Source organism: Prinia subflava, chromosome 25 (assembly GCF_021018805.1).
Source record: "Prinia subflava isolate CZ2003 ecotype Zambia chromosome 25, Cam_Psub_1.2, whole genome shotgun sequence".
Classification (NCBI taxonomy): domain Eukaryota; kingdom Metazoa; phylum Chordata; class Aves; order Passeriformes; family Cisticolidae; genus Prinia; species Prinia subflava.
Window position 1 is genome coordinate 5,521,838 of NC_086271.1, and position 23,283 is coordinate 5,545,120.

General features: G+C 53.7%; 4 protein-coding genes across 6 annotated transcripts in view; 1 reads left to right on the top strand and 3 right to left on the bottom strand.

The window, feature by feature from the left end:
• Positions 1-10,739, bottom strand: KCNE3 (potassium voltage-gated channel subfamily E regulatory subunit 3). Of its 2 annotated transcripts, none has more exons than XM_063419296.1 (2): positions 10,717-10,739; positions 1-811 (listed from the first exon to the last, which is right to left on the bottom strand). In XM_063419296.1, exon 2 carries the CDS (start codon positions 797-799, stop codon positions 509-511), a length of 291 nt encoding a protein of 96 aa, XP_063275366.1. In that variant the 5' UTR covers positions 800-811; positions 10,717-10,739; the 3' UTR covers positions 1-508. The 2 variants fall into 2 exon arrangements, with proteins under 2 accessions (XP_063275366.1, XP_063275365.1); XM_063419295.1 differs by lacking the exon at positions 10,717-10,739 and adding an exon at positions 1,807-2,166.
• The window catches only part of PGM2L1 (phosphoglucomutase 2 like 1), a 45,669-nt gene extending 34,647 nt beyond the window's left edge, over positions 1-11,022 (bottom strand). The window contains exon 1 of the mRNA XM_063419291.1: positions 10,722-11,022. Coding sequence (XP_063275361.1) covers positions 10,722-10,961 — 240 coding nt within the window. The 5' untranslated portion in view covers positions 10,962-11,022. The remainder of the gene's footprint in view (positions 1-10,721) is intronic.
• On the bottom strand, positions 3,015-4,708 carry LIPT2 (lipoyl(octanoyl) transferase 2). Of its 2 annotated transcripts, none has more exons than XM_063419294.1 (2): positions 3,975-4,708; positions 3,015-3,450 (listed from the first exon to the last, which is right to left on the bottom strand). In XM_063419294.1, exons 1-2 carry the CDS (start codon positions 4,505-4,507, stop codon positions 3,255-3,257), a joined length of 729 nt encoding a protein of 242 aa, XP_063275364.1. In that variant the 5' UTR covers positions 4,508-4,708; the 3' UTR covers positions 3,015-3,254. The 2 variants fall into 2 exon arrangements, with proteins under 2 accessions (XP_063275364.1, XP_063275363.1); XM_063419293.1 differs by having other exon boundaries at positions 4,003-4,692.
• The window catches only part of POLD3 (DNA polymerase delta 3, accessory subunit), a 23,172-nt gene continuing 10,836 nt past the window's right edge, over positions 10,948-23,283 (top strand). The window contains exons 1-8 of the mRNA XM_063419292.1: positions 10,948-11,085; positions 12,062-12,117; positions 12,622-12,724; positions 15,400-15,439; positions 16,921-17,053; positions 19,783-20,026; positions 21,261-21,333; positions 23,108-23,264. Coding sequence (XP_063275362.1) covers positions 11,026-11,085; positions 12,062-12,117; positions 12,622-12,724; positions 15,400-15,439; positions 16,921-17,053; positions 19,783-20,026; positions 21,261-21,333; positions 23,108-23,264 — 866 coding nt within the window. The 5' untranslated portion in view covers positions 10,948-11,025. The remainder of the gene's footprint in view (positions 11,086-12,061; positions 12,118-12,621; positions 12,725-15,399; positions 15,440-16,920; positions 17,054-19,782; positions 20,027-21,260; positions 21,334-23,107; positions 23,265-23,283) is intronic.

Below are 23,283 nucleotides of genomic sequence, written 5' to 3' on the forward strand. Positions count from 1 at the left end.
TGGAACCCACCACCTCCTTTAATTCCCTGCCAGAAAAGCAGGGCCCAGCCCAGCTCAAACATTACAGGGTTTCAGCACCAGAAAAACCCACAAACCACTGTCACAGCTGCTGGGAGCCCAGGGAGGTCAATGCCAGCTGATCTGAGTAGGGAAATGGGGGAATATTGTCTTTGAAGGCTCCTGCCAGCCCCTGCAGGCCACGGTGGGGAAGGACCTGGCCTTGCCATCCCCATGCCCATGGTGGAGCCGAGGTGGGTCTGCAGGACCAGGACCTGCTTGCAGGTCACATTCTTCCAGCTCCTGCCAGCGCTGCTCACACCAGGACTGAGCTCCTCCATGGTGGGGGTTCCCAGCAGCTTTTGCGGGGTTCTCAGCAGCTTTGAGGGGTTTTCAGCAGCTTTAGGGGGTTCCCAGCAGCTTTGGGGCCAGCAGCGCTGTCCCATCCCACAGCGAGCAGGATGTGCCCAGCAAGGTGACCCCGAGCCCAGTGGCCCCCCGGGGCCAAGGCTCAGATCATGGAGACCCTGTTCTTGATGTAGACGTGGTAGGGGTCGCTGCGCTTGTCCACCTTGCGGGAGCGGGTGTACCCCAGGATGAGGCTGCCCACGGTGGCGGCGAAGAGCGTCATGACGAACAGGATGTACATGTAGGCGTTGTCGTTGCGGCCGCGCGTGGCCCCCGCTGCGCCCGCCGTGGCCTGGCCGGGGCACAGGACGGCCCCATGCAGCGTCTGGTTCAGGGTGTCCAGCACTGCCTGCAGGCTCTGGTGCCAAGTCTCCGTGTGGTTGTTCTCATCCATGCCCTCCGCAGGCTGCAGGGAAGGACAGGGAGGCTCACAAGAGGCTGCCCTCACAGTGGAGTGTTCCCAGGACACAACAATGACCCCAAACTGGTCCTTGAAGCACCTCCTCTGCCACAAAGCAGGGCGGCCAAACACTTTGCATTCCCAGAAGCCTTCTCCCTAAATTTCAGAGGGGATAAAGCTCCCAGGGCTCAGATGTCCCTCTCTCCTTCCCAGGGCTGGAGACAGCGTGGGGACACAGCTGTCCCAAGGGAGCAGGAGGGCTGGCTTAAAGTGTGCATTCCCCAAGGATGTGTTGGGATGGTGGGTACATATCCTGCACCCCTGCAGGGTGCAGAGCTGGCTCAGTCCCCTGCAAATCGCTGTGAACCCGTCTAGAGGGGCTGCTGCCCTAAACCTCCCTGGGGATTTCCCTTCCCTTTGGGTGCCAGACCCTCTCTGACCTGCCATCCCTCCTTTGGCATGGTGCTCTTCTGCCAGCTCCCCTGTGCTCCCTTGTGCAACCTTCTCAGCTTGCTGGGGCCCTGGAGCAGCCATGGCCAGGAAGGGACACTGGGACACAGCCCCCCACGAGTGCCATCCTTTGGGACACGCCAGTCCCACAAACCACCATAGTTCCACAGGTATCCACCGTGTCCCCCACCAGCTCCTGAGCACACCTTGCCTGCTGCCCCAGCAGCTCTACCCCATGCAGAGGCAGCTGATCCCCCTCCCAAATGGGTCACCGTTAACTCGGGGTGCACCTCCCAGGATGAGACCCCAGCTGCAAGGAGGAGGAGGAGGCAGAGGAGGAAGGGGCTGAGCAGCCATGAGCTCACGGGGATGAGGTCGGATCTGGCTGCCTTCCTAACTTAAGAGAAGTAGGCTGAATTTGGGAGGTTTAGGGCAAGATCTGGGTTTACCCCACAGATAGGGTACGACGTGGGGAGGACCCACCTTAGCAGGGGTGTAAGGACAGGGAGAGGAGTGGGGGACAGGGCGTGGGAAGAGAGGCTCGCACTCACCTCGTGTGCCCTCCCTCCCTGCGCTGCTGCCAGGCTGAGCCAGGACTGAGCATCGCTGCCGCCGGGGAGGGATGCCGGCTGGGTTGGGAGTGCTGCCAGCCTCCTCCCCTTCCCGGGGCAGAGCCACCTGCCGCAGCCGGCCGGTGGCCGCGGGCCACCAGCCTGTCCCCAGCGCCGCGGGTCGAGCCACGGCCCCCGGGCCCAGCCGGGCAGCGGGGGCTCCATGGGGCGGAGAGCGGGGGCTCTATGGGGCGGAGAGCGGGGGCTCTATGGGGCGGAGAGCGGGGCCCCGCGCTTCCCCCGGCACACGCTGCCGGTCACGCTTTCCTGTCCCTCCTCGTCCGGCACCGCTGCCCCGAGCCCTCACACTGGCACGGAGCCTGCCCGGGCATGTTCCTCCTGCTCACCGTTCCCTCCTGGAGCCCAGCCTGCTCCACGGAATGGGACTGACCACCCTCCGGTCCCACTGGGCACCCACGGGTGGCTCACAGGGAGCTGCCAGTGCTATGCAGCAGCACAGAAATCCCAAAGCTTGTGGGGCAGGGAGAGGGCCCAGGGCAGCAGTGACGGGCTGTGGGTGGGGGTCAGGTCTTGCCCTGAGCAGGGTGTGGGTACTTCAGCCTCAGGCTGACTTCTCACCCCTTCTGTCCTTTAAATCAGCTTATGATGCTGCAGCTGAGACAGCGATTTCAGAAGTGCTGCCAGCAGCACCTCCTCCAGCACCACAGACCCAGTGGGAGCAGGTCTCCATCACCCAGCCAGGACACTGCGTGCTCCCACAGGATCCACAACAGCCGTGGCTTCCCTCCTTGTGAACCCCTCTCCCTCCTCCTGCTCTTCCACTGCATCTGCAGCTCTCCAATGGCCTTTTAACCAGTGTTTACAGCCACCTTCCACCCTCCCTGATGCCAGGATCTTTGCCACGTAAGGATTTCCCTGGGCTCACAGTGAGAGAAAGGCTGTCATTGATAAAGTCTTGGGGTAAATCAATGAGAAAAGGATCAGCAAAGTTCCCAGCAACTCTCTTTATATATAAAATCTGCCTCTTTTTACCCATCAGCAAGGGAAGGATGCTTGACCCACATGAATTCATCTGAATTCATGAGCCTTCACACAAGTCTTTCATTTTTGTGGGGCAAAAAGCAGGAAAAACCCCACAAAAGCACCTGTTTGGCACTTCCCCAGCCAGTGACATGGGGATGCGGTACCCATGGAGATCTCAGCTGAGGGATGGAGACTCACAGGGCTGGAGAGAACGGCCCCAGTGGAGGTCTGGATGTTCAAGCAGCATTCTGAAACCCTCTGCCACTGTCCACTCCACAGGCAAAGGCACGAGAACTCGTCCCACAGCAGAGACCCCGGGGCTGTGCCGTGGCTCTGCCAAAACACCCGGCAAGGCACCATAGCAATCCTAATCCCCGGGGTCTTCTGAAGAGACCAAAGTGCAGTCAAACACCTCCTGGAAGGAGTCGAGGAAGGGCTCGAGGACGTGACTGACAGCGACGTGCTGCCCCAGCTCGTGGCTCAGCGAGGTGACCCCCTTGCCCTCCAGCCCGCAGGGGACGATGTGGTCGAACCAGCTGAGGTCGGTGCAGCAGTTCAGCGCCAGCCCGTGCGAGGTGATGTGGTTCCCGCAGTGCACACCTGCCGGGCAGAGAGCACCCACCGTCAGCACCATCACCACGCTGGGCAGGGGCTCAAAGCCGTGCTGCCCGCTCCTCCTGGACGCCAATCGCACCCCGCATGCTCCGCTGTGCACACCCACCCTCCGCGGGCCTGCACTCCACGACAGGTTCCGGCAGGGCTCCGGCACTTCCCCGCCTGATGCACAGGAATGACAGGATGGGCTGGGCTGGTATTCCACGGGCAGGGACACCTCCCGCGATCCCAGGTTGCTCGAAGTCCCGTCCAACCTGGCCTCGAGCACTCCAGGGAGGGAGCAGCCACCGCTGCTCTGGCCAGCCTGTGCCAGGGCCTTCCCAAACCCGCAGGGAAGTTTCTTCCCCGTATCCCACCTAGCCCTGCCCTCTGGCAGCGGGAAGCCTTTCCTCCTTGCCCCAAGGCCCTCTCCGGCTCTCCTGGAGCCCTTTAGGCCCTGGAAGTGGCTCTGAGCTCTCCCGGGAGGCTCCCGTTCCGCACGGCTCTCCCAGCCCGGCTCTGACACGCACTCGCGCTCCCGGAGCCGTCCCCGCTCACCGATGGCACAGAGTTTGCTGTCGCCCATCCAGACCCCGGTGAAGGGCGGCGGGAGGGCGCGGGCCGTGCCCAGCCCCAGGCGGCGGCACAGCCGCAGCACCAGCGCCTCCAGCCCGGCCACGTAGGACCGGAGCGGGAGGCGGCGGCGGCGCAGGTCGAGCACGGGGAAGGCGAGGAGCTGCCCGGGGCCGTGGAAGGTGATGTGGCCGCCGCGCCGCGCCGCCACCAGCGCCGCGCCCCGCGCCCGCAGCGCCGCGGCCGCCGCCGCGCCCGGCGCGCCGCGCAGCCCCCAGGTGTACACGGGCCGCGCCGGCTCGCTCAGCACCACGCTCTCGGCCGGCGGGCCCGGCAGCGCCGCGGGGCCGCTCCGGGCCGCGCCCGGCCCCGGCTGCGCCGCCGGGCCCCGCGCCGCCCGCGCCGCCGCCACGCAGCGCTCCTGCACCCGCAGCGCCTCCGCGTACGGCACCGCGCCCAGCCGCAGCACCCGCACCGCCGGCCGTGACATGGCGGCAGCGGCGGGGACAGCGGCGGGGACAGCGCCGGCGGCAGCGCCGGGGCCGCCGGGAGCCGGCGGGCGGGGCGAGCGCAGCGCAGAGAACCGGGCAGCGCCGGGGCGGCGGGCAGGGGACGGGGACGGGGATGGGGACACGGGCACAGGCTGGGGCACAGAGACCGGCACCGGAGATGCGGACACGACAAAGGAACCGGGACGGGGGACACCGGGGCGGGGAAGGGGACGGAAGGCGGGGACGAGGAAAGGAGGCGGGGTAGGAGCAAGAGGCGGGGACGGAAACAGGAGGCGACGGTAGGGACAGTAAGAGGGATGTGGACGGGCAGCGGGGACGGGCTCCCGTGGGCGTGGGGACAGGAGCGCGGGGACAGGGGATGGAGACAGGGGACACAGGGACAGGAGGGAGGACAGGCATGCAGGGGCAGAGGATGGGGGACAAGGCACAGACAATGGTCAATGGGGACATGGAGGACAGAGAAGAGGGAACAGCGGGACAGAGGATGATGGTTTGGGGTTGGAGAGTGGGGAGCAAGGCCTGGGGACATGGACCAAAAGCGGGGATGGGGCCTGCGGTGGGGATTGGAGACAGGGGATAGGAGACTGGGGACAGGGGATGGGAGACTGGGGACAGGAGCTAGTGCCCAGGGACAGGAGTTAGAGATGGGGGATAAGGCACGGGGAGGAGGTCAGGGGCCTGGGAGTGGCTGATAGGGCCAGGGCTGCAGGAGGGGCACAGGGAGGAGAGACAGGGCCCCTCTCACCACAGGGTGTGGGACATGGGGCACTAGGGTGGGGGACAGGGTGAGGAGGGGACAGTGCAGTGGTGACGGGGCAGGGAACAGGCAGGGGGTGAGGGCAGGGAATGTGCACATGACATCCCAGTGCAACTGGGCAATCACAGGCCTGCTCAAAGCAGGCTCAAATTAGGGTTCTGGGATACATTAGGAAGTGTTCCAGGCCAGGTTGGATAAAGCCTTGAGCAACCTGGTCTCCTGGAAGGTGTCCCTTCCCATGGCAGGGAGTGGAACTGGATGAGCTTTAAGTTCCCTTCCAACCCCTTAACTTTGTATGATTTTGTGCTGGCACCTCAAGGCTGTGAACTGTAAATAAAGTTCTTGTATTCTGGTATTGTGTCTTGTATAATATTACTGTCCTTGTAAATATAGTTCTTGTACTGCTGAGGTGCCAGTGAGAGCTGCAGTTCATCACCCTGGGGCTGTGAAAATGTTCCCACCTCGGCTTTTTATTCCAAATGCAGAGAATAGACAGGTCTGGCTGAACTGCTAATGAGTCAATCGTTAAACCTGAGCAAACTGTTCCCAGGCTGCAGCCCTTCCAGCTTATCGACGGGTTAGGCGTCAGAAAGTATGTCCTGATTTTATAGAGCAATCACTCTGGTACTGAACTCTTGCTTTGATCACAAACACACCTCGCTGGGAATTTGCCCTTTGTCGCCACAGGTAATTCGGCCGTCGGCTGGCAAGGTCAGCCTCTGTGCTACTGGCAAGGAAGGAAAGGTGCTTCCCTTTGTTAGGCCATTTTCTCAATGAAAAGGAGAAAAAAGGGGGAAAAAAACCCTCCATAAATCACCAGGAATCGAGCAGTACCCAGCCTGAGGATCGCCTAACCAGCTCCAGGAGAGCCGCTTCAGGTCTCTGCCTTGGCAGGAAAGACTCATATTTTGCACCAACAGCATGTATGCAGCGAGTTATTTCCTTTTTTTTATGATTAAGCCCCCACTGCTCGCCTGGAGATCAAAGCCAGGGCTCTTCCTCTCTGGCTGGCAGCAGCACTGCCTGCGTAGGACAAGGGGAGCTGTGACCCTCATAAACAACACGAGGGGGGCTGTGTGTCCCAGGGCTGGGACCCTCGTAAACAACACGAGGGGGGCTGTGTGTCCCAGGGCTGGGACCCCTGTAAACAACACGAGGGGGGCTGTGTGTCCCAGGGCTGGGACCCCTGTAAACAACACGAGGGGGGCTGCGTCACAGGGCTGGGACCCCTGTAAACAACACGCCAGAGCAGTGTGCTTGCGTCACTGCCCCATTCACTGTCCACATCCTGCTTTTGAACCAGGGCGGAAATGGGGATGGAAAGGTGCCACGGATGGCTCATGTTTTATCCTTCTGGCAGGGCTGGGGGGTTTCTAAAGCAGGGTGGGATTTTTTTGTCTCCATGATTCAGCTGTCTGCTGTCCTGTGGTACCTTCTCCTCTGGGTCCCTTAAACATTTGCAGCACTCCCTCAATCCTCACCAATCTGTTGGAGTGCAGAGCCTGATTCTTTTCTGTCAGGAGAGCCTCCCTCAGGGAACTTTAGGGCTAATGCAAGTCAGGGTTTAATAGCAGGAAGAGGAGGGGATGACAGAGGTGGTGGCTGTGAAACAGGTGCCTGGCAAGAGAGACTGCCACTGCTCACAGAGAGCTACACAGAGGCAAAGGGCAACATCTTGGCTCCAGTGGAGGCCGGGACAAAGTTCCTGTCGAGTTTGGCAAGGCTGGCATGTCACAGAGAGGTGACAGGGCTGTGCTGGCATCAGGGGCAGAGCTGAGAGTGGAGTGCCTGGCTTGGGCTGCCTCGGGCACCCCCAAGCACAGCAGCCCTCTCCCCACACTGCTACAAGCCTTTCAGCAAAATCCCTTTTTTGTTTTTTTTTCCCAAGGAAATGTTACTCGAGGGCCATTTCCTATGTGCCAATGACACAAATTGTTTGGAAGTGCAGTTCAGGCCAGGAGCACACAGGCTCAGGAGAAGCAGCCTGGCCTGAAGGAGCATCCCTGACCATGTTTCTGGAATCAGGGCTGCCTCCCTTCTCCTACAGGTCTGGGAGGAGTGCAGGATCACCTCCTCCATGCCCCTCACCCTGGCAGGGTTGGATCCTGGCTGGTCATCCCTGCTGGTGTCCAGCTGGGTCTCCAAGGCCTTGGCTGATGGAGAGGCCTCCTGGCTCGGTGCAAAAGGAGGTGGTGCTGGGAAGCCTGAAGCTGTGCTTTTATTTTGACTTGATCCAATGACACCACGAGATACCTTGGAAGCATCAACCAACGTCCCTACACAGAACACCAGCATCACTCAAATCCTACAAGCACCAGCCACCTTCTCAGGAAGGCCAAAGCTTTTATTCCAGGGTGCACCTTTCCCCCGGAGTGTTGGGAGGGATGGCTTGGGCTGAGACCCCCGGCTCATTTGGGCTCGTTTGGGCTCATTTGGGCTCATTTGGGCAGGATCTCGGTGGATGTGTCCCACAGGCAGAACCGCTCTGCCCCCACCCCAGTCTGTTCACTAACTCAAAGGAGCACGTTCCCAGGGCTGTGCCAAAGGGGAAGAAAAACAAGGAAGCGCACGTGTCAGGCTGTGCCACGGGCTGTGCCCCACGGGTGCATTAAGGAAGTACTTAAGGAAGCTTCTTGCTGGCCTGGACAGGGGGTCAGAGCCGGTGTTTCTCTGCTGATTGCACTTCTCTGGGCAGTGGTCATTTTTTGGCTCATGCTGGAGCCAGCAGGGCAGGCTCCCTGCTCCTCTGAGCTTCCCATGCCACCAGGAATGACGTTTCCCCTCGCAAAGCTCAGATGTGCTGTTTGTCCTTCATCAACACTGCTGAAGATGCTTCCATCTCCAGTTTGTCCCCAGCCAGAAACCCTGCCAGGGTCACCCTGCCCTCTGGACAACCAGCACAACTTCAGAGCAGCCAAAAGCACCTCTGCTGAGTGAAACACCCATCACAGCACTGCTTTCAGGAAAGATGCCTCAGAAGAGCTCAGTTAGGGGAGGGACGGCAGTTCTTTGGGAACACCAGGGAAATGTCGAAGTGTGACCTCACCTGCAGAACTGCCCCAGCCCTGGGCCAGCAGCACCAGGACCTGGAGCTGCTGGAGAGAGCCCAGAGGAGCCCTGGAGCTGCTCTGGAGCCAGGCTGGGAGAGCTGGGGGTGCTCACCTGGAGAGGAGAAAGCTCCAGAGAGAGCTCAGAGCCCTTGCAGGGCCTAAAGGGGCTCCAAGGGACCCAAATGCCTTGGCAGAAATCAGATGTAGAGCCCAGGCTCAAGCTGTGCCAGGATTACAAATCTCCTTCCTGTGGAAGGGCACTTCCACACAGCCTGAGGTGAGGGCACAGCTTGCTCAGAGGTGTGTTCTGCAGCTCTGACACCCAGGAGCCAGCCCTGCTTGTCCGTGTGTCCTTCAGAAACTTGGCTCCTTTGAAGTAACTGCTTTGTTGACTCTGCCTTTCACACCTCAGAGGAGCTGGCATGGAAACTTCAGAGTTGGCACAACGGAGGAAGAAAGAGAAGGAAGCAAGCCCACATTAAGAGATCTCAAAATATTTCACCAAGGAGATCAGGAGCAACCTGGTCTAGTGGAAGGTGTCCCCAGCCATGGCAGGGGAGTGGAACAAGATGGTCTCTAAGGCCCTCTCCAACCAAAACCCTTCTGTGATTCTAATCACTTCTCCTTATGTCCAGTCTAAACCTCTCTTGTTTCAATTTATGCTCACATAGCTCCCTCAGAGTACAAAGCAGGTGTGAGTGAGACCAGATCCAGGTCCCACGGCATTTTAATACAGAGGAAAGGAATCCTCAGCTAGAGAATCCTTACCTCTCACACTCGTTCATACCCTTAAGCCAACCTGCAGTACCAACACACACTGTGCCCTGAGGGTGAAAAGTGTAATTTTACAGTCACCAGGCACTCTACCCCAGGTCAGGAAATCATCCAGAGAGCTCAAAGCAGGAAACTTAAGGAAGAAAAAACAAAAGATGAAAAGAGACTGAAAACAACAAAAAGGTGAGTAACATATATAAGACCTGCACACCCTTCTGTAAACCAGACAGAAATGCCAAGCCAAGAATGTCACAGCACAAGAATAACTACAGTGAAATGAAGAAAAAGAGACAAGAGTGTGAGAGAAGGCGCCTGGGACACAGGAGGAAGAGGATGTGGATCATTCTGTTACCAGCAAAACAAACCCAATGCCAGCTGAGTAATGAATGCCATTGTGAGCCCTAGAGAAACATTCCAGCACAGGGCCACCGTGAGTTTATTTTAACACTTATTAAACGGGTCCAATTTCCTTCCCTGACCTTTGCCAGGTAAAAAACTGTTGTGTTCAAGTGAGGACCTGCATCCACTTGGACTTCCCATGGAGTGAGTGACTTTGCCCAGGGCAGGTGACACTCCTGGTGAACCTGGGGTGGCATCACTGCTGCCTTTCCCAGCCAGAGGTTCTTCCGTGGGGCTCTGTGCCTGCTGGAGCAAGAGCTCCAGGGATCATGCAGCCCTGCTCAACCAAACCCCAGATATTTGCTGATAACTGGATATTTTTCAGCCTGCTCAGCTCCTTCTGGCACCTCTTTTCAGAGGTGCTGGTGCAGACTGAGCAGGGGGCATGAAGGGGAGTGGGACCATCTCTGCCCCTAAGGAACAAGTGACAGGACAAGAGGAAATGGCCCCAAGTTGAGCCAGACGAGGTTTAGGTTGGATATTAGGGAACATTCCTTCATGGAAAGGGCTGTCCAGGTGAGTGCCCCTCCCTGGAGGGATTCAAAGCTATGTGGATGTAGCACTTGGGGACACGGGTTAGCAGTGACCTCAGCAGTGCCACAGGAACGATTCCACTCCGTGATCTTGGAGGGCCTTCCCACCCTGTGATTCCAGAATTCCTCTCCCCACTCCATCGCTGCTTTTCGGCGGCACAAGCCCGGGGGGTGTCACACCGCCGTGCCCCGCACGAGCCGAGCGGTGACAGGGGCGACAGAGGTGACAGAGGTGACAGAGGTGACAGAGGTGGCAGAGGTGACAGAGGTGACAGAGGTCCGTGGCCACTGCAGCGCCCGCCGGGCAAGCGCGGTGTCCAGCTGCCACCTGCCGACAGGGACGGGAACTGCACGAGCAGGGACAGGGGACAGGGACACTGGGGCTGTCCTGCTGCCCGGGCGCTCTCATGACTGGAGCAGGTCTCTTCTGTAATTGCTGCTCCTGGCTGTCGCAGGTCGCTTTTCCCCAAATCTACCAAGAAGTTCACTTCTATTCTATGCTATTGTATTTTCCCAATCCAGTCCGCCCGGTGATGGAAGGGGGTGGAGAGGAGGCGGGTCAGGATCAGGGGGAGGCGTCCAGGTGCAGGTGTTCGTGTGGGAGCCAATCAGGGCCGAAAGGAAGATAAGCAGCCGCACAGCAGGCCCTTGATCCCCTGAGGGCTTTCACTCACCACACCTGCGCTGGGAATACACTCGGGCGGGGAGCAGCGGCTGCGGGAGGTCCCTGGAGCCTTGGGGAGAGCCGTTCGTGCCAGAAGCACGGCACCGGTTCGGTCGGAAGGCGCTCTGGGCCACCGGGCCCGGCCCGGGGTGGGCTGCGCCGGGCCGCCCGCGAGCCGTTCGCGCGCCGTTCGCGCGCCGCCCCGTGTGCCCCGTGTCCCCGCGCGGCCGCCGTCGGCCGCGGGGCCGTTGCCATGGCGGCGGCGCGCGCGCGGTGCTGAGGCGCTGAGGCGCGCGGGAAGCGCGGGCCCGGCGCGGCCATGGCGGACGAGCTGTACCTGGAGAACATCGACGAGTTCGTCACCGACCAGAACCGCGTCGTGAGTCCCGCGGGGCTCCGCCGGCCCTCGCCCCGGCCCCTCTCCTCTGCCTTCTGCTGCCTCCTCCTTCTCCCCCCTTCCTCCTCCTTCCACCCTTCCTCCTTTCCCACCGTCCGTCTTCCGCTTTCCTTTTCTCCTCTCTCCTTCCCCTTTTCTTCTCCCCCTCCCTTTCCTTCCCCACCTCTTTCTTCTTTCAATTCCCCTTTCCTCCTCCTACTCCCCTCTTTACCGCCTTTTCCCTTCCTTCTTCCTCTTTCTCCCCACTTCCTTCTTCTTTCTCCCTTCTCTTCTTCTCCCCCTGTTCTTCCTCCTCTCTTCCCCCCTTTCTGAACTGTTTTGAGGGCAGCTCAGGAAGCTGATTGTTTTCAACAGCTGTGGGTCTGTTCCTTTCCAGTTTTATTTTAAAATTTTATTCGGAAATAAAAATAAAATAAAATAAATTGGGTTTTGCCTAGAAGGTTGCAGCAAAGCAGCAAAGTTTTTGCAACTTGTCTGACAATGTGAACAAGAGCAGCCTGTGGCTTTGTAGCTTATTCCAAGAAAAATCTAAACACACAACAATTTAATTGCTGTGTTTTCAGCCCAGAGCCCGGGACTTGGTTTAAAAGGGCCGAGCAGGAGGAGGAACAGGTGTCTAAGATGTACCTGGTCAAAATGACACAGCAGGGCAGGGCTGGGATTCCAGCCCTGGGATCTAATATTTGGCCCAGTGGTGCAGCTGGGGATGTCTGTGTCCCCGGGACAGGAGAGGGGCAGAAATTCCCCCCCAGCCCTTTTGGGACAGGTCTCAGGAATTCAGTGTACTCGTTGAAGCACAGGTGCCCCTGTGCTCTCACTTTTGCCGTGGGTTTCTTGGAGGGGAGGAGGGTGTCTGAACAATTCGATTGACCAGCAAGCTACAGATGGCAGTTTTATCGAGTTGAGAGATCAAGGTTTTCTTATTAAAGTGGTTTGTTGGGTTTTTCCCCTTTTGCAGGTGACGTACAAATGGCTGAGCTACACCCTGGGCGTCCACGTCAACCAGGCCAAACAGTAGGTGTCGCTGCACCCCCAGAGGCTGGTTAATTCCTGGGAATTCCGTGTTAATTCCTGTTTCCATCATCGTTGTGAGCACATAAAAATGATTTCTCTGGAAGTATTTAAAATCCTTGCCTGTTTTCTCAGGCACGGGCAGTTGTGTTACTGCCTGGTCCTGGCTGTCTGCCGGGCTTGCTGGGCAGTGAGGCACCAAAAGGTCTCCAGTTCCTCTCTCAGGGCTTTCAGAAATGCCTTTCTGGGGGAGAGACTTTGGAACAAGCTGCCCAGGGGCTGAGAGACCCACTATCAAATGTGTTTGCCCTTTGGTTTCTGTAGTGGTTGGGCTGGGATTCTCCACAGTGGCAGAGGGTCCCAGAAGGGTTAAATTCATCCTGTCTGTGCTTGTGTGCCAAGTGTCCGTGTGGGGCTGGCTCTCCCCCTTGTTTCCAGCTGGGCTCCGTGGCAGGGTGGCTGCAGGCTCTTCCCTTTCTGCTGGCCAATGCTGTTTCTTTTGTGCAGAATGCTCTATGATTACGTGGAGAGGAAACGCAAGGAGAGCTCAGGAGCCCAGCTTCACGTCACCTACCTGGTGGCAGGAAACCTCCACCAGAACGGACACGTGGTGAGTGTCTCACTTCTCACAGGGTCTGTGGTGCCTCTCCTGCTTTGTTTTGTGCTCTTGTGGTCACGAGCTGAGCTGGCTCCTTGGCAGCAGGAGCTGCAGTGTGCCAGGGCTTGTGGGCAGGGGCAGAAGAAGGCTCAGTGTCCGTCCCAGCGTGCAGGACAGGCAGGACACAGCAGCTGGCCGTGGTTTGGGAACACAGAGCTGAGTAACACTCCAGGGTTTGTAACTAATTAACTCAGATCCTGATACCACTCAATCCTCTCGCTGTTGTGGGCATCAGAGATCACAAAACCCTGTGGAGAGGCCCTCCTGATAGCAGTTTATCCACTTCCCAGAGAAGTGTCTGAGTGGTGTTTGGAGGGAGCCTGCAACCCAGGCAGCGTGGAATAATAGCAAATAGAACAGCATGGCCATGGCTGAAGTTGTCCTGTTAATTAAACCAGCTTTCTAAAATCCTGGTAAACAAAAGAAACATGAATTTATTAACAGTGCTTTATATTTAAGGGGCTTCAGCTTATTAAGCAAAGGAATTGCTGCTTAATGCACGTAGCTTGTCAGATTCTCAGGAATGTCAGCTAAAACTTCAGGCAGGTACCCCAGAGGTTTTTAAAAGAAAATGGGAAAATTCAGTGTGTGCTCCCCTTTGCCCACAAATTTAAGAGCCAGACACTAAATGCCTTTGACATCCCACCAAGTGTTTTTAAATACACAAATATCTAATACAATATGATCCAGTCTTCTTTTGGGAGTAGTAAATTTCAGGGTGTCCTGGCTTTTATTTGTAGATCAAGAAAAAACCCAACAAACTTTATTTTTGTTCTCCTAAACAATAAACTGGTTCACATGCATGAAATATTCTGACAGTCTCCAAATCTGCCTGAGTTGGAAGGTTATTATTTACTGCATTGGTTCTGTGTGTTGGAATATATGTATTTAAAGTTGCACAAGTAGTGTCACATTCATAGCCCAAGTTTAACAGCCTTTTCCCTCATTTCTTTTGGAAATAACAAGTCTCTTGGTTCACTAGAACTGGTCAGGGGATTGTCAACCTGTACTGTTATATTTAATGTTTTTGAAACAAACAGGTGACTTCTGACATGGGGACAAATAATTATTTCTTAACTCTGTCATAGCAGCTTGTATATCTTTGAAATAAGATTCCAGTATCCCTGGATGGTTTGGGTTGGGAAGGACCTCAAAGCTCGTGTCATTCCAATCCCTTGGCACGGGCAGGGAATCTTCCCCTAGATCTCCCAAGGGAAGCTGTGTCAAGGTGACTTTTGTCCCCCACTATTTTTAAGTCTGTTCCTTTGGAGTGCTGGCTTGTGGGTGCCTGCCCAGCGGGGATGGCTGTGGGTGTGGAGCCGTGCCGGGGCGGGGCTGGGCTGGGAGCTCCGGGACAGCCCGGCGTGCAGGGAGCCCTGCACTGCTGCCTGCTGGCGGTAGGTGTAGCCGGAATGCTGTGGATCACTCCTGGAAATCCCTCTGCAGAGCTCCTCCTCAGCACTGCACACCCTTTCCTTGCTGCACTGAGGGCCCGAGACTGCCCGTGGTTATTTATCCTCTTACTTACCTATGTTTTCTTGCCACTTGCTCTTTTGCTGCTTAATTAAAGCAACTTTTTAATCCTGGTAAACAAACATAAATTAATTTACGGTATTTTACATTTGAAGTGCTTCAGCTTATTAAGCAAAGGAATTGCTGCTTAGTAAATTTCTTTTTCCACGTTGCTGCTTGTCAGATTTTCAGGAGTGTCAGCTAAAACTTCTGGCAGGTACCCCAGAGGTTTTTAAAAGAAAATGGGAAAATTCAGTGTCTGTTCCCCTTTGCCCACAGACAAATTTAAGAGCCAAACACTAAATGCCTTTGACATCCCACCAAGTGTTTTTAAACACACAAATATCTATTACAATATGATCCAGTCTTCTTTTAGGAATAGTAAATCTCAGGGTGTCCTGGCTTTTATTTGTAGATTGGAAAAAAACACCAACAAACTCTTTTTTTTGTTCTCCTAAACAATAAACTGGTTCAGATGCATGGAATATTGTCTTTGAATCTCCAAATCTGCCTGAGTTGGAAGGTAATTATTTATTGAATGAGTTCTGTCTAATGGGATGTATGTAATTAAAGCTGCACATGCAGTGTCATGTTTATAGCCTGAATTTAACAGGATTTTCCCTGATTTCAGACAGGTCCGTGGTATCTGTCTAACACAGCATTAGTGGTGGGATTTTGAGTGTCTGGATCCTCCCACTATTAACCACAGCCTGTTGAATGTCCTGGAGCAGGTGTAGGCCTTGAAAACTGGCCAGAGAGTGCAGTTCCAGAGACCCTCCATCCTGGCTTTGAAGGAATGCTTCACCTTTGGTGGTGCTTTGCTCCCTGGTGCCGTGCCTGGCTGCGGGCTGGAGCGCCGGGCAGTGCAGTGTGCAGGGAGCTGTGGGCAGGCTGCAGCCCTGCCTGCTCTGCTGCTGCTGTGTCCCATCTCCCAGGGGCAGGAGGGCAGGGCAGCCTTTCTGCAGGGGTATCTGTGCAGCTGGGAGTGGGTGACAGAGCTTTAAAAACTGATGAGCGTGTTCTGTGCCACAATCTTTACACTTTGTTATTTAATGACTGAATATAGCTGTCTTGCATACAGCCTCAGATCTTAAGAGTGTATTTCTTTTTTCCAGTGCCACAAGGTTGCAGTAGTGAGAGAGGATAAACTCGAAGGTAAGCAGACTGGGAAAGTCGTGTGGCTTTTACTTTTTTCTTTGAAAGAACAGCAAAATGAGCAAAGCTCAGAACTTGCCATCTGCACGTAAATGCCCAGCCAGGCTCTTGGGGTCAGGTGTGTACTTCTTGTACCAGCTGTTTCTCAGAATTTGGAACATCTGAGCCAACAGTTATATTTAATAACTGTTAATTAACAGCCAATACCTTCAGGCTTGTGATTTGAGTGTGCTTTTTTTTAATTCTGAATGTTTTGTCAGTGATTCTTTTCCACCTCCCTGCCACTGACAGCAGGAAGACAACAATACACCAGGAGTGTCTCAGAACAACTGTGAGCCTGCAGACTGCCAAGAATGCTAAAATTGGTGATTCTGATTATTGGTTCAATGCAGTTGCAGTCTTTGCTCCAAGTCCCGTGGGTGTTAAAACCTTCTCATGGGACATTTACCTCACTTTTGTGAGTGAAAGGTGAAAAAAACCCCATTGCAACACTGCTCCGTGCACTGTCCATTGTCTCACCATCTTCCCAGCTCTGGTCCTGCTGATGAAATCTTACCCACAGAACTAAAACACAACTTCAGGCTCTTCATCACTTTCAAATAACATCTTTGGCACTTGAGAGCACGCTGTGGTATTTGTGACCTTAAGGATCTGTGCTCATGACCTCACTTTGTTTGAAAGGCTTGCGTTGTTGGAAATGTGAAGTGGATTTCTAGCTCAGGCTGTTTGCCTCAGGGCAGGAGATTGTCAGGCAGGGCACCTACTCTGGGTCATGTTTGTTGAGTTATGTGTGCTGCGTAACACTCTGCTTTGCCGTGGAGGAAAGGGTTGCTCATGGGTTTTGTATTGGAAGGCAGGCCAAAGGTATGACTTGTATTTGGAAGAGGCTGAGATTTTTGATGGGAGTAGGGCTGCCTAGTCTAGGACTGGCCCCAAGAAATGATTACTGTGTGTATTTTTACAGTGCCTAGAAGCTCAACCTCAGACCAGGACTCTGTGGAAAGAACAATATAAGCAATGAACAAAGAATTCCTAAAAACAAACCCTTGTTTCAAGGGGATTGGAGTCTAAGCAGCATAAAAGAGATGAAGTTTTGATTCCAGCAGACTGATGAGGTGACAGTGTGGTGCTGGACACAGCCCCAGTGGCAGAGAGCAGTTCCAGCAGGGCAGAGCAATGACCAGCTACCTTCTGCCCTAGCTTTAGGTACTCACCCAGATATTCTGAATCCCAAACACTGGATGTTTTGAAGGTGAACACGGGGAGATCACTCCTGAGTCAGTTGTGCAAGAACCAGAAGTGTGTAGTGGAAAACGTGACAGGCTTGTGGAGTCTGTTACCTTGAATTTTTCGTTAGTGAGCGTTGGGAGAAGATGTGATTGGACCTTTTCATATTCAAGTTTTGTTGTCAAGTGGTCTGTCAGTCTTTCTGCATCCTAAAGGTGTGCTAACAGAGGGCTTTTTTCTTCCCTTTTCCCCAGCCACGAAGTCTAAGCTGTCCACTCTTGCCAGTGTGCACGTGTACAGCATTCAGAAGGCCCTGCTCAAGGACAGCTCCCCCCTCTACAACACCGACTATGACATCGTCAAAACAAACCTGCAGCACTGCAGCAAGTGAGTCCTGGCTCCCTCCTCCTTCTGCAGCACCTCCAGACTGCTCTTGCACTGCAGGGCTTACTAGATAGGCCTGGATTTTTAGAAAGTTAGTAAAAGGTATCCTCTGAGTCCTGCCAGACCAGTGCCCAAAGGGCACATTGTGTGATTGTTTTGTAAACTGAGCTCACAGTTGGTTCACTTGGTCCTTACTCTGACAGGGAGGCTGTTCCAGTACCTTGCTTGTCTGATGGCTGGAAACATTTCTCTCTTTTCCAGGCCCCACTTAATCATGACCATTTTAATCCAGTTCTCAGCCACACAGGAAGAGAAAATCGAAACAGGCTGATAAAACCACGAATGATGTGCTCAGCAAAGCATTTACAGGAGTTTGCTTTCTGTTCTGTGAAACTGTGTTTTCATCTTCTGGGCTCATCCCCCTCTCTGAAGCTGTCTCACAGGAACTCCTTCTCCAGGAGCTGGGCTTTGATCTGGGTGGGTTCGTTCCAGCTCAGAGTAGGCTGTGATCTCTGAGACGTAGGAGAAGCACACAGAACAGTCCAGGCAGCCCTGGGAAGTGTCCTTTGTGGGGGAACTGGAGAGGAACTGGGGGTTCCTGCAGTCCCCAGGAGTCACTGTCTCCCTCCTGAGCAGCGCCTGGCAGCTGCAGCTTTTCTTTTGTGTGTTGTTCCCACCACGGAAGCTTCAGCTTGAAGTCATGGGGGATGCACAGTGCCATGACCAATCTGGTTTAAAGGGGGATGCCTGAAGGGTGTGTCATAGGAAGAGTATAGGATTGGAAAGGAGAAACGTGTTTGTATCCAAAGTGTTGACAGGAGAGTGGCAGAGAAAGTAGAAGCCATGTGTTTGGGGCATGAGTGTGGATGCCCTGGAAGGTGCTGGATAACCCCACCTCAGTGGAGCCGTGCCCTGGGTGTGGCTGCAGTTGCCTTGTTCTGCTGTGTTTGCTCGGAGGCACCCCTGGTGGTGATACTCCTGCCTTAGGGATCCTTGTATCCTTTGGGATCCAACACACAAAAGACATGCAGAAGGTTTAGATGATCCAGGTTCTGAAGCAGCTCTCTGAAGCCTGTGTGTAAATCCAGCTTCGAAGCAGGATTTCACAAGCAAACTAAGAAAAATTGCACCTTCTTCATTTGTGACCCAGCTGAAGTAAATACAGATTGATCACATTCCCTCTCCCTTGCCAGCTGTGGGATTGTCTTTGACACTTGGGAAAGATTCCTGCAGGACCTGCAAAAGCCAGAGGTTTAATTATGTGAGGTTTGTGGCAAGCAGAACCTCCCTGTCTGTCCAGGTATTTCACAGCTCAGGGACAGGGATCTTTGTTCTCTTCTGTGTTTCTGTGGGACCTGCTTTGCTGTGAGGATAGTGGAGGTGCTTAGATGTACTAACTAATACCAATGTCTGGGTTTAATGCCTGTTGCCATTGCCAGCTTTCCAAGCAGAAGCAGCTCCCTGTTTGCAGAGTATAGTTTAAGCATTGCCTATTTTTTCAGTGATTATTTAGTGAATTTTGGGTCAAGCCCATAAAAGTATGGTCATACAGCAGCATCAAGGCAAGCTGACTTGAAATGTGGGAAGTTTAGCTGAGCTCTGCTGCACAGTCAACGTAAGTATTGACAGTATAATTTGTGACAGTATTACATATTGGAGGGTTGGTGGTGTTTAGAGTAGGAGCTCAAGCTGCCCAGGACTGTATTAACCATGTTAAAAACAGATTGAAAGTATAAAGGAGAGTGAGATTATTTTTCTTCAGTATCTGTTTTCCTTCCTTTAAAGGTTTGAATGTCAAGAGGTTGCTGCTGCAGCCTCAGAGTGCTGTGGAGATGGTGTTGTTTTGTTAGTACAGATCCTGATGGGAGTAGAAGGGGACTGTGCACGTGAGCAGTGAATGCTGAGGCACAGCAATGAACTGGCAGAAGGCTGCTCTATTTCTTAGGCAAACAGAAATACTTTGTGTAATTCAGTGGGCTGGAGGCGTGAGTCCAGGCTCTTTTGTGGCATTTCTGTGGGAAATCTGGAGAGCGTCGCCTGTGATTTGCACAGTGGGGAGCAGAGTTCAGCTATTTTTGGGAACTACTATTCCTGACTGTCAGTGAGTTGTGCTGTAACTGCGAGCACGTCTTGAAGTTTTTGTATCTCCATATCCCCAAACAATCAAGTTTCAGACCATTATAAGCCAAGCTGCTTCTCAGTCTCAGGGATTACATGGAAATGGCTTTGTTTAGTTAAACTGGAATGTCACGGATATCTTCTGAGCCATTTCAGTTGTTCAGTTTCAGCTGGGATTTGCTTACCTGGCCGAATGTGGCTGCTTGTGTGCAGGGCTTTGTCAGAGCACCAGAAAGCTGAAAGGGTTTTAGATCCTCACACAGCCACACAACTTCTGCCACGGGCTTTAGGGAGTGTAACCCCTTTAGGAATGAAGTGCAGCCTGCTCCCTGTCCAGCCTGGGTGTGGAGAAGGCCCTTTCTCCCCCAGGAAAGCTGCACAGCTTGTTTAACATGCGAATGCTGTGGCTCCTGCTGACAGGTTCAGCTGATCCTTTCATCAGGGGTCTCTTGCTCTGTGCCAGCCTTTCTTTCTTGTCGCACGCACAGATTTAAGTGACTCCTTTTTCCTTAGCAGGCGAGCTCAGGCCCGGAGCAGCCAAGGCGCTGTAGGAGGGGGAAGGCAAGGTGAGCAGAGCTGGAAGGTCTAACGGGATTTCTCTCCCCGTCCCCCAGGTTCAGTGCCATCCGCTGCGCCGCCGCCGTGCCCCGGACGCCGCCCGAGGCTCCCCGAGCGCCGGCTCCCCAGGGGCAGAGCGAGCCCCACGCCGCAGGCGCCGTCAATGGCCATGGGCCCCCAGCCGCCAGGGCCACCCCGCAGCAGCACAGGGGCATCGCGGGCATGTTTGCGGCCAAGGCGGCGGCCAAGCCCCAGGACGCCCCCAAGGAGACCAAGGCAGAGACCAAGGAGGCCCCCAGTGTAAGTTAGCTCAGACCCCTCGGGTCGTGGCTGTAATGATCCACTTGCACACCTCCTCAGTGACCCCGGGCACCCCGGCTCTGCTCTGCTGCTCCTGCCAGCCCCGTGTCCCAGGGAGTGCTCAGTGACCCTGTGTCAGTGTTCAGCTGTGCACTGGGGCAGGAGCGCCTCGTGCCAGGCCGTGCTCTCTCCACAGAAGTGTGTGTGCCATAGCTTTGGCATTCCCAGCGAGTGTAATCCGGCATAGCTGCCCTGTGGGGACAGTTGTTCGTTGTCTGCAGCTATTATCCCAGTGTACACACCAGCCGAGGACCCTGCTCTCCCCATTGTGCTTAAAAGGATTTGTTTTGAGCAGTAAATGAAACATGAGAAGCCCAGGTCTTAAAAGTATCAAGGTGTTTAAACTTGGTCTCTGAGGGAAGTTTCAGAGCTTGACCTGTGCGAGACTAAATTGTTTATCTTCTGGACTGCTGTTTTCCCAGGACAGGATTACGTTTTCATTTAATGAGTATAATTGTTTCTAAAGCAATGTGGCGAGAAAAATGGGTGTTAAAATGGTAGCACTCCCTGCGGATGGTTTGGCCTTTTTATAACAGCTGAGTACTTTTTGGTTCCTTTTTCTGATTTTTACAGCGAGTTTAGAACGGGTAAAGTCTGCGTGTTTTGGGAACTTTAGTGTCTGTTGCCTTTTATTTGCATGAAAGTAAGTTGGATTAGGAGGTTGCACTTTCTTTGATGGTGTGTGTGTGTGTGTGTGTGGGTGTGATTTCTCACTTTGGTGGCTGCACTGGTGCAGCAGAGCAGTGACACTTCCTTGCAAAGAACCTGCATGCCAGAGGAGCTGGCTAAAGCCTTCCTGTTTTGGTCAGTCCCTGTTCCTTCCTCTGTCAGATGCTGTGAACTGAGGCACTGATGGTTTGCAACAGGAGCAGTTCTTTCCTGGGAGCTGACCCTAGTCCCAGCACTCATTTCAGTAACACTGTCAGCCATCAGGTGGGAATGTGCCCTTAGTCAGATCTGTAGGCCTGGCTAGGGACCCTTAGTAACTTACTCCGACCCCTTTGATACACGTAGTATCTAGTGAGTATCTTCAAATTCTCCAAAATTTGAGAATTTGCTAAAATCCAAGGCAGTGGGAGCAAGTGCTGTCTGTTATTTTGCTTGTCCAGAAGCAGTGCTGTGCATCCTGAGAGCTGGGAGCAATTCCTGTGCTCACTCGTTTCTTTGCTTCCAGGTGTCTGCAGCAAGCAGCAAGCCACTAATAAAGAACAACATCATGAACAACTTCTTTGGAAAAGCTGCTATGAGTAAGTGCTTTACTCTTTTCAGAGGCCAGCATGGTCAGGCCTGTTGTAGTTAAAAAAGAAAAAAAAAAAAGAAAGAAAAAAAACCCCAAACCTGAGGATTATTTGGAGTCTCTTTTTTTAATATATGTATTTTATTTAAGCTGGGTAGAAATTAAAAAATAGTCAGTACAATCAAGTGTTTTGTACTAGAGCTGTGATGGGAGGCATACAGAAAGGAGCAGAACTCTTCCTTCCCACTCTACCAAACTCATTTCTTTATATCCCCTCTTTCCTAATAGTTTTCCATATGTTCTCCTGCTCTTTTGCACCCAGAGGGGTTAATGTTTTCACACACAGCTTCTAAAGCAAAAAATTAAGAGTTTTCAGTGGAATTTTTCAGATAAAAAGCTTGCTGGAGGGAGATCAATTAAAATGACATATTTGAGCAGACTAACCCAGGAAGGATTTTTAGTGCAGAAGAAATCTGATTTAAAGTGAGTTCTCCTGGCTGGAAGATCAGCTCTTGGTGAGATGTTTGCCAAAACCTGCGTTGCAGGGCATATTACTGGTGCTTGGTTTTCATCACACAGCACTGAGGAGCCTGTTGTTAGTTTTGGGGTTAATTTCTTTCCTAAAAACTGAAGCACTGATAAATAGAGAATAAAAATAAGGGGTGGCCTTTCTCTTTGAGCAGAGGTTTGGACTAGGTGGCCTCTGCAGTCCCTTCTGAATTATCCAAGTCTAAAGAAACTGTGCTGAGGCTTTTAAATATTGGAATATTGGAAAAGGACTGTGGGACCTTCTTCAAAGATTCTCTTATAGCAATGAGTACAAGAGGCTTCAAAGAGGAATTCTGGGAGAGAGTAAACAGCCAAGTTCACTTTCTAACAGACATCTGTCAGAGTTTGCAGAGGACAGTTCAGCACTGAGCAAAGCACAGCCCTGCTGGGGCTCTTTGAGTCCCTGTTTGGGTGAGACTGAGAGAGCTGAGGACACTCTCAGCCTAAGGACAGTCACTACAATTAACTGCAATAAACTCTAAAGGTCTGAGAAGAGCCCTAGACCAAAGCTCATTTGCTGAGAACCCAAAATGGCATGGTCAAGGTGACCCAGTGGTGATGGGGAGGGAATTGTGGATGCATTTCCAAAGGGGTTCCCTTCTCTGGGAGACCTGTGAGGTGGCTGCAGAGAAGGAGCAGACTGAGCAGAACTGGAAATGATTATGTGTATGCAAGAGAGGGTGGGATTCCAGGAGTGAGATTTATTCCCAACATGCATGTCTCTCCTGGCTTCAAAGGTTCCACCACTGCCAGAAACTCCTGAGTTAACCACAGTGGGGTCCTTGGGCTTTCTGCTCTTGATCATAAATAAGAGAGCTGTTTGCCCTTGCCCAGGGAAGCGGCCAGCCTGTTTTCCCAGCACTCCCAGAAAGGCCTTGGCATGATGTTGTGGCCCTCCCAGCAGCCTGTGACCCCTCTGGTGATCTCCTGCCACTGCCTCTCAGTCCTATCCCACAGAGTTTGAGCTGCTGCAGCACACATGGCTTGACATCAGGAGCAGCAGAACCATGGAAAATCACCTCAAATTCAAGCATGTCCTTCTTTTCCCCGTGTCTGATGCAGCTTGGTCCATCTAGATCCATGATGGTTGTTGTATGTGGTATGGGACATCACATACAGTACATGATGGGTAGTGTTGTGTGTGTTCTTGGTGCACAGAGCCAGCCAGCTGCTTTGTAAGTTGTTGTTCAGACTGAATGCCCAGTGTTTGTTCTTTTTGAATGGTTTATTCACAGATAAACTCAAAGCCAACTCTGTGCCTGAGCAGCCAAAGGAGGAGAAAGAAGCAGTGAAGCCTTCTGTAGCAGAACCAGAGTTATCTCCTAATGCTGTAGCAGAGAAACCTGGGAAGAAAACAGAGTCTGCTAGAATTCAGCAAAAGGACAAGAAAAGGTGGGTCTGCCTTTCAGGG